Source organism: Hydra vulgaris, chromosome 15, assembly GCF_038396675.1.
Source record: "Hydra vulgaris chromosome 15, alternate assembly HydraT2T_AEP".
NCBI lineage: Eukaryota > Metazoa > Cnidaria > Hydrozoa > Anthoathecata > Hydridae > Hydra > Hydra vulgaris.
Window position 1 is genome coordinate 20,532,501 of NC_088934.1, and position 15,000 is coordinate 20,547,500.

A 15,000-nucleotide genomic window follows, 5' to 3' on the forward strand; every position below is an offset into this window, starting at 1 on the left:
ATAAAAGTTACTGGAATATTCAAACAAGGCCTCAGAGTGACCACCCACATGTTAAATTGCCTATGGACAGTTGCTGGAATTTTCACACAGCTAAAAGGACTTCTTATATATCATATCAAGCAATCAATAAATACCTTCCAAACTGCAACTCGTTAATAACAAACCATTTAACCGCAAATTATTTGAAGACAGCCTTAAATTATATTGGTGATTAAAGGAATAATTGTTATCAGTCAAGAATATAAAGAACAGCTGTTTATTTTTCCATGAGTTCAAATCATCGAACATATATGATTGGATTTGAGACATGTTTTTAGATGAAAACACAATAAACCAGTTCCACCATTTGCAAGTCAAAAAAAAAATCTTTTATAAAATGTTATTTTTATTAACAAAATATGCTTTAAATTCTAGAAATTTTGAACTTAAAAATATTATGCATTACATAACAATTTCAGAAAATGTGCAAGATTTCTGGTAATTTAGCCAGCAATCTGGAAAGAGATTTATTTTTACCGGATAAATCGGATATTGCCTTAAAACAATTGATTTCAATATAGATTTTAAAGTTTAAAAAAGCATTGATAAAACAACTAGATGTTGAAATAATTACTGAAATAACTAGCAGGTCTTCTTTCAATCTTAGACAGTAGACAGCTTTTCTGTCTTAAAAACCTTATAATTCTGCAAAATATTTTCAAGTCAAGCTTTGGTTGAAGAAAAGTGACGTAAAGTGAGGCACAATGATTTTTTTGCAAATTTGTAAATGGTAGTTTAATTAATGTAATATGATGTATGTATCAATGTATTAATGTAATATGATGTATTAATGTATTAATGTTATATGATGTATGTAACATATTACATATTAGTGTTGTAACATTATATATTAATGTTGATATATGTATATATGAAGAGTACATTTTCGAAATGTGATATATCCATTTTTATAGTATTGTGATAATTGACTTTTTTTCGCTACACAGTTAAGTTCCATATATTTGGAAAAATTATTGTTGCCTAATGTATATATACATAAAGTATATTAGATAATGTTAGTAATTGAAATAATGGTAAATAAAAAAAAATATATATTTTTTGTTTATAAATTCACATTTACTTTCAAAATACTGAATATTTAATTACAGCTTATTAGCAAAATCCGGTATATCCATTTTGTAAGAATCATGGAAAGTTTATAAACTTTAAAAGACCTAAAATCTTTTAATAATTAATTTTATTTAACATATTGTATAACTCTGTGTGTTTAAAGTTTTAGTAATTATATTTTAATGATAATTTGAATGTAAACAATGTTCTGTTATAGTAATGTAAACTATTAGGTTTCAAAATTCACGATTATGAATTTATATTTATTTCAGAGAGTTAAATATGAGACAATAAACCATAAAATTTTTTATTTTATATTCAATTTTAAAGTTGAAAAAATAGTGATAGTGTAGTTGTAATAGTAATGATCAGATTTTTAAAATATTACTTTTTCAAAAAAAGAAACATCAACGCTATGTTTATTTCTTGCTTTGTCCAATAGCAGGCATATAAAAATAGACAAAGAATGGATGCATTGGAAAATGCATCAAATTTTTAAAAACTTATCTTCCTTATCTTCACAGGCGATTTATTTTTTAATTCCACCTCTATTTTCAAGTCTGTTTAGGATTAATGGACAATTAATATAACATAACCGTCATCATTATACTTTTTAATGAAATAAAATTTTAAAAATGAAACAGTGCATTAGCCTCATTTGTCGGTTTAACAAACAAATAAAAAATAAGTTTTATTATTAAATGCTTTCCATAAAACGAAACAGATAACAAATATATTTAAACTCATTAATATAAGATGTTGTTTTAAAATGTTTTACATCATCATTCCATAATCAGTTCAGTTAAACAAAGTATGAAAGTATAAACAAACATTAGAATGAAAAAATGCTTTTGTCTTGTTTCAAGCATTTTATACGTTTTTCTATGTGAAATAGATAACGCATAATAAGTAATAGATAATATGTGATTAGATAACGCATTGATCTAGTCCATCGCAATCTGCCATTTCATTGGTACTACCATTTCGGTCTACCATTTCGCTACCGGTACCATTCTGCCACCATTCATAGTTTGCAAATCAATATCAGGTCTGTGCAAAGACTGGTGTGTAGGAGTTCCACAAAACACCATATTTACAACACCCAAGATGGGTTGGATGGAAGAGAAACAATTTATTCAATGGCTCACTAAAATATTCATACCGGCAATCAAATTAATTCCAGGTAATTAATTTGGTCTACTTAAATTGAGTAGTTTAATCAGTTAATCAATTAATCAAATACTTTTTTAAATTACAGGTATTCCCATTTAAGTCTTGGACGCACACGCCACACATGTTACATACGATGTTGCATGTATTTGCATTGACAATAACATCAGGCTGATATGTTTACTGGCTCATTCGTTCCATATACTTCAACCATTAGACGTAGGTGTGTATTGTCACATTAAATGAGTTTGGCGCATGTTACTTACAGAATTTTATGCAGCTAAAAATTTCAACAACTTAACAAAAAAAAATTTAATTCAACTACAAGCAAAACATTTTTAGCTCCGTTGACGCATTTACATGAACACAAATAATCTCTGGATTTCAAAACACTGGTATGTTCCCACTTGATATTAGCAAAATTGCTCAATCAAAATTACAAATTGCTCAAACATTTCAAGTACCATCTCACCCTGCTTTATCATCTTCATCCAAACCTGCTTCATCATCCTCAACTGAGCCTGTTTCACCATCTTCATCCCAGCCTATATCATCACCTAACATCAGTCAGCATCAAATTCCAACGATTCACCAACTTCAAAATTTAACAACACTAGTGACTCCTGCTCAAACGTATCAATATGTTGAAACACTTCACAGAAAGACTTGAAGGCAATTTGAAAAATGTTTTACAGCGCCACCATATTGACATGCAAAAAAAACTCAAGAGTCAGCATTCCAAGAGTTGAGAGTCAGTTTCTAAGTACATCTGAGGTGCCCATGAAACTAAAGCAAGACAATAGGGCCAAAAAGTCAAAGCAATTAAAGAAACACAAAATTCACTTCAGTAAAGCTTCAGATGAAACTCAGCAACGTGCAACAGTGTAACGTTCAAAAAAACTGAAACAAGACAAAGACATGAAGAGGTGCAAAAAGTGTCGCAGAGTTTGGGAAGAAGCATTGCTAACTCAAAGCAAAATGTGGTACCTATGTGGTTTTGGGTTTGTCGATCATGTTTACCCAAAAAATTGATGAATTTTTTCATGAAAAAAAGCCGCTAACCTGCTTCTGCCGATGAAACAACTCTTTTTTATTTAATAAATAGTTTTTTTCGTATATTTGATTAAAATAGTTTTTTGTAAACTTAATTTCTAATAAGATTAGTTTTCATTTTATTTTTAATTAATTTTGCTTGATTTTTTAATATTCTTATAAAGTTTTAATTTGCTTAATATCTTAAAAAATTGTTATTAAAAATTAACTAGTTTAGTTTTTCTTCATAAAAATCGATTTTTTTAAAGATTTTCAAAATAAATTTTTTTAATTTTTATATATTTATGTAAAAAATTCTTTTCAAAACAAAAAAAAAATAAACATAAAATATTTTTTCTTTAAAAAAATATTTGAACTTGAAGCTAAACCATTTACTCTTACCCCAGTTTACTCTATATACTGATTTACTTCCAACAAGGCTTTAAGTTAGGAGTAACTAGGAAAAAAAGAATAAAGTTAAAGAGCAAGGAAATGGTTGAAAGAAGACTTGAAAAATTGTAGGAGTCAGAAAAACATGAAGATCGGAGAGAGTTCCAAAGGGTTGAAGTGCTGAGAAAAAAACTAGACGAATAAAAGTTTTGAGAGCATGCAGGGACAGATACAGTATAAAAATGAGTCTTTGCTGATTGACGAGTCAAGAGAGAGTTTTATTTGATGGAACTAGAGATGATAGCTCTATTTTCTTTTCTACAAATATTATCATAATCACTGCTCCTATGAGCAGTGATTATGATAATAATTGTAGAAAAGAGAAAGAAATGCCACTTACGATGATGGGAGAGAGGCTCAAGCTTGGCAGGTAGAACAGGTCCAACTACATTTACAATACATTTTTGGACTTTGTCTAGAAGAGAAAGAGCATCATTAGAAGAACCAGCCCAAATATAACAATACAGGGGCAAATAAGAGATTTGCAGAGATAGAAAATGGAATCAAGTAACCTTAGCAGATGCTAATTTAGCAATCTATTGTATATTGATGAGAGGCCAGTAGTGAATGATTATCCAAGAAGATGTAAAGAAAAGGATTCAGTTAGAGTTACAGAAGTGAGATCAAATTCAAGATTGGCTGCCTGTTCTATGCGATTGAAATAAGAAGACTTTTTGTCAAGACAGGAGTATAAAGTTGAGTCATCAGCAAATAGAGCCACTTTTAGATGTAAAGTTGTCAGGAAGATCATTAATGTAGAAAAGAAAGAAAAAAGGACAAGGGATAGCACCTTAAGGTACCCCAGAAGTTACTGGAATTGAAGAAGAGAGCTGGTCTTCAAGGATGATTTTAATAAAGTGGTTACAAAGAAATGATTTGATAATCTCAAAAACTTTCCCAGATACACCATATGAAGCGAGCTTATGAAGAAGACCAGCATGCCAAACTTTGTTAAAAGCGTTAGATATGTCAAGAGTAAAAAAAAAAAAAAAGAGCAACAGCCCTAGCCTCTCTGCCTCCATCTAATGCACAATAAAATCTTTCGATTACAGCAGATCAAGGACTCAAAGACCTTGCTAATAACAGAAAGAAGATTGATTGGTCAATAATTGGAACCACAAATCCCATTTTCCAGCAAACAGGAAAACAAGACTCAGTCGAGCACTTATTAAATAGTTTGAAGAGAGTTCTGGAGAACAATTTTGTAAGACTATGACTGGAATGTTGTCTAGACCACAAGCCATATAAGAGTTTAATTGAGACATGACTTTAGCAACGGAAACTGGAGTGATTTGAAAACAAAAGGTTAACCTATTTAATTGGAATAGAAGGAAGAGGACGGCAATAAGATTTAAGAGTCGAATTAAAAGAAAAGTTCATAGCAAATAGTTCTGCCTGATCTTTGGGAGAGGTAATAAGATCAGTCCCATAAATGAGAGATGGAATGTTAAACCTACTTTTGCTTTTGATGCTTTTGAAGACTCTAGCGCGTAAATTCTGACATTTTGAAGACTTTCCAAAAGTCTAGCGCCTAACTTCTGACATTTTGAAGACTTTCCAAAAGTCTCTAGCGCCTAACTTCTGACATTTTGAAGACTTTCCAAAAGTCTAGCGCCTAATTTCTGACATTTTGAAGACTTTCCAAAAGTCTATAGCGCCTAACTTCTGACATAAGTTACAAGATTTAGTGAACTGAAAATAATGAAGCTTAGCATCAGACAGCACCTCTTTACATCGATTTCTTGCAATAACAAACAGGCATTTGTTCTCAAAAGAGTTAATCTATTGAAAAAAATATATTTCTGTTGCATAATAAACAAAACATATGATTTATAATAAAAGTTATATGCATTAACAACTTTAAAGAAAAACTATTTTATGAACTTATATAATTATTACGAAATAAATGACTCATGAGAAATCAGGCATGTTATTATATCTGAAGAAAAGCATATGCAAATTGTTTTTTTATTTTAAATTTTATTAACTTTATGTGAAGAAAATTTTTTTAATTGGCAAACAATATCATCTGGGTTCTAAATGAAGCATTAAGTTATTAAAACCTATATCTTCAACTAAAATAAACGGCTGGTTGTCTGAGGCTATTATCAACCCATAAATAAGATAAATAGTTTGAGTCAATAATACTCCTTATCATTTGTGGCTTTAAACATTCATCTATTAGAGGCTGCTTAGAAGTTTCCAAAACAATCTCTTCTTTTTCTGTAGTACCACTTGACAAAACTACTAGTATGATTTTATTGAAAGACTGAGCTGTTTCTGAACTTTTCTGTTCGCTTTTATTTTATTCTATATGATATTTTTTTGGATAATTAATTTTACTGTGATTTTTTTTTTATTGTCATTAAACTCCCCAAGGCCGAGAACTGTCCAGGAAGCTACTTTATTGCGGTTACAACCCTCTCTCAAATCTTTACTCTAAAACATGAACCTTGACAAACAACACCACATGCAGAGAAACAAGTTGAGTGCAGTACTAGCAAGGATATGGTGGGGGATTGAACTCGTAACTTCTCCTTATGAGTTCAATCTTCCACTTTAACACTAATGTTTTCCTTTGCTGCAAAGAAAAAAAAACTATTTTTTAAGAAACGAATTTTAATTATTGAGCCGATTGTCATTATAATTGGTATTGTATGTAAAAAACAACCCACTAAAAACAAACATTGTTACTAAATTGTAAATTCCAGATACGTAAAAAGATATACCTGGTACACCTCTAATGGTAACATTATCTCTGTTGCAACAAAAAAATCTACTATATAATAGATTGGAAATGCAACAAAAACATAGACATGGTCTTGGGAGACAACATCATCAAATACAGCTGGCTTTAACAAAGCATTAGTTTATTACATTTTGTGAATAACAATAGTTTATTACATTTCAAATAAAAAAACCATTTTTGCACAAACTTTAGGAAACTTATCATAAGGCGATTTATTAAAGAATTATTTCATTAACTCTTCACATAACAGGACACACCATACTGAAGTATGTATGCATGCAGAAGGAGCTAGACCTTCGCTGTTGTGGTTTTCGTGCCACAGACATGTAGGAGAAACCATGCTTAGTGACTCTTCGGATTCTTTAAATATAGAGACTTCATTCCACCTAAATATTTCAAGTTTTACTAGGTAAGTCTAATAATGTTACAAAATTATTGAACAAAAAAACTTTTTATTAGATTAACTTTTTTTTTGTATTATTTCAATTCACTTTCCCAAGACCATGACACTACAGTCGAGGAGGCTAATCTAGTTGAGGTTACAACCCTCTCTCAACTCTATAACTCCAAACACGAATCTTGATGAACAAGGCAGCTACGTTGAGAAACAAGTTGAGCGTGGTACTACCAGGGATGTGGTGGGGATCAAACTCGGAAAGTTTTTGAAAGTGAATTGATTTAACTAATAAATTGGCTAGAAATTATTGCAGATTCAAGAACTACTACTTCCAACTGCTACTAATTAATAAAGTAGCCTATTAATATCCTAAACTTTCTAGAACAACTGAAAAGAAAAAAGAAAGCTTTGCATATTGCTTCTGTGAATTCCTAGCTTTAGGTTCCACTTGAGGGGATTACCAAAAACTTATTGAACTCACCCTGCTGTAAGTTACAAAATGGTCAAACCTTAACAGTATAGCATGAAGCATCCTGGAGCTTTGCACAAAGCACGATAGATGGCAAAACTTCGGTATGAAAATGTCTATTGTCTGGTAAGGTAATTTCCCAAGTCAAAAGTTGCAACCAAAGATCAATTCTAGAAATTGGAACATTTCTGTGTTTGCTGTGACTGTCTACATGTGATGGTGGATTGTATACCCAGTTGCAGTCAATGCCCCACCAATCATTTAATTTCAGCTGAGAAACTAAAACAGTTTGCACAAAATGATTCTATAATTGCAGACAAAGCAAAAAAAGCCAAGATATGGGGATTATTTCACTTCACTTCCAATTCGAACCCTTAAGATACAGAATGTATTACAACAAAAGACATCATACCCCATTATCATCATACAATCATTTACCCTGTCATTGTAAAAAATATTTGTTTTGTTCAAGAACTTATAATAAACCAATTAATAAAAATTAAAATTGCTTCTCATTAAATAGATTTTAACATGGTAAAAAGCTATACCTTTCGTTTACTGCTTGAATCTTCTAAACTCCAAATATTAAAAAAATTGTCTAAAACCAAAAGATCAGAAAGTGTTCTGAAAAGTTTACATATTGTAATGAACAGTTTGGTATTTTCTATATGCAGTTTTAATAAATCTGTGATGACAAGCAACAAGGTAAGTGCAAAATCAGCAACAGATATTTGTTCTTGCATCAATGCTTCAGCAAAATTGCTAGATTCAAAATTATCTTCACCTAAAACAAAATAAAAATATATTGATTGATTATATAAAAATAAAACAACAACTCTAGTGCATAAAACAGTGCTCAATATTACAATAATCAAAAAAATTACAACAAAAAATTAAAGCCAAAAATAAAATGATCGATGAAGAGGGCCAGCACCAGGCTCCTCTGTTCTGACAGTCTTGTGCTGCATACAAAGCAGCTATAGTTTAATAAAAAAGTTAATAATGCAGTTGACACTTAGCCCATTGATGGTCTTTTGCAGGAGAGCTTTCCAATGACATACAATTCGATTTGATATTGTTTAAAAACATTCAGTTTTTGTCATCAGTTAAATATCACAGAGAAAGAAATTGGGATTTTAGGAAGAATGTCTCTTCATAACCACAATATATGCGTGTTTCTGTTTTTCAGCTCCTCTTACAACAGAAGCGCCAAAACATGATCTCCTTTTAAATCAAGAAATATTGTTAAGTTGCCATCAAAGTTGTAGATGTTGCAAAAAAATAAAAATAAACTTCAGTTATGGTATTTAAGTGAAGATCTACTCCATTATTTAGTGATAAAATTTCTGTTGAAGAAAAAGTGGAAATTGTAAATGCCTTACAAAAAGAACCATTACCAGGTGATAAGAGAAGATCCGCTCCAAACAGGATTTATACTTTCTCTAAACTCTCTATACCTAATTTTGTTACATGATGCTAAATGAATTGGTATGACTCTCTTAATCTACCAAAAGACATCTTGACATCGTCTCCAGTAATTTGGGCTATTTCTGATGACTACAAGCTGCATGTAAAATATTTTGCGCCATAAAAGTAGTTAATGACTGTGCAGGTATGACTCTCTTAATCTACCAAAGAAAACAATTTAGTTGATTGAAAACAATTACTTTCTTTAAAAGAGAAAAAGCATAGCAAGTCATTCATTCAAAAATAAAATAAAAACTTTTTTAATTGACGTTAGTTGTTTTATAGTTTTTTCATTTCACTTGTTACATAGTTTTTTTATTCGTGTTTTTTATTTTAGACTTTTTGTTTACAATAAAAAATCTTAAACAAACAAATGCTATTTATCTTTAGTTAGGAAAGTAACAAAGATATTGGTATAGTAATTATTCAAAAAATGATTTTTGTGGAGGTAAATGTCATTTCGAAATTACTTAAAAATGATTAAAAAGTTTTTTATTAAGGTAATTAAAATTACTATTAGTAAACTAAATTTGCTGGTAAAGCATTTTAGTGTACGCATTTTATTATTAATTAAGTTAAGAAATCATTTGTGCTTATAAATGTTATAAATTATTTGCATAAGGGTCAAACCATTATATTTCAACCAATTTAAAGAAAACTTTGTGGGGCACCATCTCTGATTTTCCTGATTTTCACATATTGTTATATTCATTATGCAGATAGGTTAAATTTGAAGTTTCAGACTTCCAAGTACAACGGTTCACAAATTATGGCCTTAGAAACATGACACAGTGGCCCCTCTTGATTTACAAATGGTCAAAACTAGAGATGGGCCGATTCCGAAAAATACTGATTCCGATTCTCTGTTGCGATTTCGATTCTTTACCGATTCCGATTCTTTTGCGATTCTTATTATTTTAATTAAAACTGGTAGTTAAATTAATAATTTAACCGTTATATCATGTTAATTGAATACTTATGCAGATTTTAAAAGTGAAAACACCAAAATTAGTTATATTGGTACAGGTGAAACAGGACCAAAGACACCAAGGCCCAGGGGCATGCCCCTTTTTAAAAAAATTGACCAATAAATAGACTTTTTTTTTCGAAATAAGGGAGTGTTCCCCCTCTATTTTGAAAACCGTGTTGTTGGCCCTGTGAATTAATAGCAACTAAACAAGTAACATAATATTAAACAATATATATATGTTTGTATGGAACTTATTATTATTAAGAAACAAATAATATAGTCATAAGTAATGGTAAAAGTGATCAGATACACAGAATGTTGTCTTTTCAATCAGCTTTTACATATGATATTAGTACCGTTAGTACTGATAGTTAAGAAACGGGAGGTTCTTGTTCAAAAACACAAGCATTTGCATTCGTTCCGGAGTTAACCGGCTTCTTTTCCGGTCACAGATAAGACCCGCAGTACTAAACAACCGTTCCAAAAACACTGTACATAGAGGTGTCCCTAAATATTTCTGTGCTAGTTTTTTCATGTTAAGAAATTTGGATTTCCTCCAGTATTCTAAGACGTCCTCGTGACTTGCAAATAGAGGTTCTTTCATGTACACTGCTACTTCATCTGACATTGTGCAATGCGCAGTATAAATCTAAAACATTAAAACAATTTATAGGTTTGCAATATTTAAAGTACAATACTAATATAGAAGCACAATACTTACTACAGAATTTGTGTTGATTAATTGGTTATATAATGACCAGACAGTACCTGGAGCAGGTGTGGTAGGTTTTTGATTTTCAGCAGCTTTAATTTCATGACCCTCGTCTATGTTCAATGCATTTAACTCGCCAATTAATAAAGTAACAGCTTTCTCAGCCATTGTCCTGCTCCTAAAAATCCTGTTTTTAAATCTGGGATCTAGTATTGTTGCAAAAGCATATATAGGTTCGTTCTCGCAGTCTCTGTAACGTCGATGCAAAGATTGACACAGAGATTCTTTAAAATTTCCATAGTCCTTGATGCGACATGTTAACTGCATTTATTATTGGGATAACTTCTGATGTGGTCACTTTTGATGAACTTGCAGTAAGCGTGACTTCCTCAAACACTTTTAAAGCAGCAACAAGAGGAACCAAACTATCCCATTCTCTGGTTGACAACTCCTTGTTTTGTCGAGTAGCTTTTGGGAAATGTGGTGTTACCAACAGAATCGCATCTTTTTGTTCAATTAAACGGCTCAAGTGATTCATTCATAAAGTTAACAAGATTGGTTGCGGTGTGGGACTCATAAGGAAAAGATACCACATCAAGATAAATGTGAATTTGTTTCATATCTTCTGTGAGGAAATGTGCTGTTAGGCTCATGTAATCAACATTGGCTGTTGAGCTCCACATGTCGGTAGTTATACTAACATGATTAGCTTATTTTGCCAAGAACTGAATTTCACTTGATACCTTCTGATAAATGGAAGGAATTTCAATAGTCGAGAAGTATTTTCTGCTTGGTATCGTATACTTTGGCTCCAAAAACTGTAGTAACCTCTTGAAACCGGGATTTTCTACTATACTAACAGGTTGGTTATCTGTGCATATCAATTCAGCAATAAGCCTTGTAATTTTTATTGCCTTTGGGTCTGTAGATGTGAAAGACCTGGTCTTTGCAAACACTTGGTGTATTGTTGGTTGTTTAGTTGATGAAGATCTAGGCTTCATTTTTATAGAACTAATTGTGGAAGAAGAGCTTCTAGTATTGATCTCCGCATCCTCAGACTTAGGGTTGAGACTTGTGAGTGCGGATGCGAGTGTAGTAGATCAAGGTTCCCTTGGCATAGGAGCTTCAAAAGCAGGGTTAGGATTGGATTTACAAGATGGTCCTGTGGTAGAGCTATCCTGGCATATATTAAAATCGATAACGCTAGCTTTATCATGTTTCTGATTTTTGATTTCAGATTTATGAAAGGTTTTTAAATGCTTTAGCATGTTCGATGTTGTGTATGACTAACAAACTCTGCCACCACCCCTGGATATAACAGTTTTGCAAAAGTTGCATATCGCAGAGTTAGTGTCATTTGAATTGATTACAAGATAGTCCCATACCTCGCTTTTTTTACGTTTCGGCATGATAATGACACTATATATATATATATATATATATATATATATATATATATATATATATATATATATATATATATATATATATATATATATATATGTATATATATATGTTTATATTCTGAAATTAAAACAGCATTTTTAATAATACAAAATAATAATACTAACAATAATAATTATTATAATAAAACAAGCAAATAAGATTTTTATGATAATACTTACCATCGGTAAATTGATTAAAATTGAAAAAAATAAATCAATTGAAATTTAGAGTATAAACTTTTACTTTTATTTTCAATGTTTACTGTTGTTAAGGTTTTCCTTCACAGTTACTTAACTTCAACAATGATATTAAATGCAAAAGTGAAGATTTAACATAAATTAAACAAAAAAAAATCTCAACGGCAAAGGGTGTATATTACGTTAAAAAGTCTTTTAAAAAAGAATCGGAATCATTAAAAAAAGTTGAAAATCGCGATTCTTATGATTCCTTGAGAATCGGTGGAATCGGGAGGATCGGAATTGACCCATCTCTAGTCAAAACAGACTACTTTAGAGCTGTTTAACTTTTTTCTCACTTTCAACAAGTGTCTCATTTTTTCTAGAACTATTTTCTAGATAATTCTCTACTTAAAAAAGTGGTTTTTATTAACTTGTGTTAAATTAGAAAAAAATTATGACCTCCTCAACTTTGGAAAAAATCCTAAAATTGCTAAAATATGCCAAAATGAAACTAACTGTAGCATTGTTCTATTCATCCACAAGTCTTTACAGTTAAGTTTTCTGATTAGCTTCTACTGTCTGCAATAAATGGGCAAAATATAGGCAGCTTGTTACAGTTTAGAACTTAAATACATCTAAAAGCAAAATGTCCACTCGCCTAAAAGGTCCAATTTTCAGCCATTTTGAAATGCTTGTAAATTTTTCTAACATTTTGTTTTGATCTAAGATTAACAGCATATAAGACCATTAGACCCAACTATCTGAAAATGCAAACATTATAAACTTGTTGAATCCACACTGAAAATGCCAGCATTTTTAAATAACCCTATTTTTCAATCATCAACGGTTGAATACTAGAAACCAGTACTCCTCTAATCTGCCAACTGGCCTATGTGAAGGGTGCAACTAATTATAAGTCATTTCTTAATAAAAAGAAAGATATGGTTGGCTGTCCTCTCTTTGATCTGGTCTTTATAGTAGACAGGGACACAAATAAAGGGGGCAGTAACTTTTTAGAGGCCTTCATTATTGTTCAACTAAAGGTCTCTAAATTAATTTAGATATTTAGATACTTAATAGCTAAATATCTAAATTAATTTCAAAATGAAACCATTATTACTTTAAATAGGTAATTAGTGGTCTATATGTGGTCTGGACCCCCCCCCCTCATTCACCTAGGTGAGGGGTAGGGGGTAGGAGGGGTTTGGGGTGGCACCAACCAAAGGCAGAAGGGAGGGGGGGGGCAACCAACTTATAAGATACAAGCATTCATTTTCTAGCATGAAACCTACATAATTCATTTTCTAATGAATATACAGTTAAGGCCATTGCAAGGCATTCATGCTTTTACCATAAAATTCAAATTTTGATAACAACTATCAAAAATGTGTGCCAGATTTTCCAGCAAATATACAATGTAATGGTCTTTAATGGGAATTAACAAAAGTTAATTATATTACTAAAAGTTAGTTGCCCCCTTCCCCTTTGATTAGTGCCACCCCAAACCCCTCCTTCCCCTCCCCTCACCTAGGTGAATGGGGGGGGGGGGGTCCAGGCCACATATAGACCACTAATTACCTATTTAAAGTAATAATGGTTTCATTTTGAAATTAATTTAGATATTTAGCTATTAAGTATCTAAATATCTAAATTAATTTAGAGACCTTTAGTTGAACAATAATGAAGGCCTCTAAAAAGTTACTGCCCCCTTTATTTGTGTCCCTGTCTACTATAAAGACCAGATCAAAGAGAGGACAGCCAACCATATCTTTCTTTTTATTAAGAAATGACTTATAATTAGTTGCACCCTTCACATAGGCCAGTTGGCAGATTAGAGGAGTACTGGTTTCTAGTATTCAACCGTTGATGATTGAAAAATAGGGTTATTTAAAAATGCTGGCATTTTCAGTGTGGATTCAACAAGTTTATAATGTTTGCATTTTCAGATAGTTGGGTCTAATGGTCTTATATGCTGTTAATCTTAGATCAAAACAAAATGTTAGAAAAATTTACAAGCATTTCAAAATGGCTGAAAATTGGACCTTTTAGGCGAGTGGACATTTTGCTTTTAGATGTATTTAAGTTCTAAACTGTAACAAGCTGCCTATATTTTGCCCATTTATTGCAGACAGTAGAAGCTAATCAGAAAACTTAACTGTAAAGACTTGTGGATGAATAGAACAATGCTACAGTTAGTTTCATTTTGGCATATTTTAGCAATTTTAGGGTTTTTTCCAAAGTTGAGGTCATAATTTTTTTCTAATTTAACACAAGTTAATAAAAACCACTTTTTTAAGTAGAGAATTATCTAGAAAATAGTTCTAGAAAAAATGAGACACTTGTTGAAAGTGAGAAAAAAGTTAAACAGTTCTAAAGTGGTCTGTTTTGACCATTTGTAAATCGAGGGGGGCAACTGTGTCATGTTTCTAAGGCTATAATTTGTGAACCGTTGTACTTGGAAGTCTGAAACTTCAAATTTATCTCCATAACGCACATTACAATATGTAAAAATCAGGAAAATCAGAGATGGTGACCCACAGGCGATTGGTTGAAATATAATTATTTGACCCATAAAACATAAAAATAGAATACTATATTTACATAAATTTTGAAAATTTTTTTTTAAATTTACAAATCAAAAATTTTAATAAACAAATAAAAAAGTTTAATTTACTGAAACAATCATTATAAGAATTACATAATTAGATCAAAGTATCGCATTGTTGATTATTTATTTGCAAATAATAAAAGATTGTACTTGTTTTCTTGATACCAAAGAAAAGAAAAAGAAAAAGAAATAAGAAAAAGACTAAGAAGATTGCTATGAAAGAAACAGAAACAAGTTGAAA

General features: G+C 31.1%; 1 protein-coding gene across 3 annotated transcripts in view; it reads right to left on the bottom strand.

Annotated features, from left to right (window-relative positions):
* Positions 1–15,000, bottom strand: part of LOC136072065 (rotatin-like) — a 101,755-nt gene that overhangs the window by 70,921 nt on the left and 15,834 nt on the right. For all 3 annotated transcript variants that reach the window (XM_065820179.1, XM_065820178.1, XM_065820177.1), the window contains exon 8: positions 7,926–8,161. In XM_065820179.1, the coding sequence (XP_065676251.1) occupies positions 7,926–8,161 (236 nt within the window). The remainder of the gene's footprint in view (positions 1–7,925; positions 8,162–15,000) is intronic.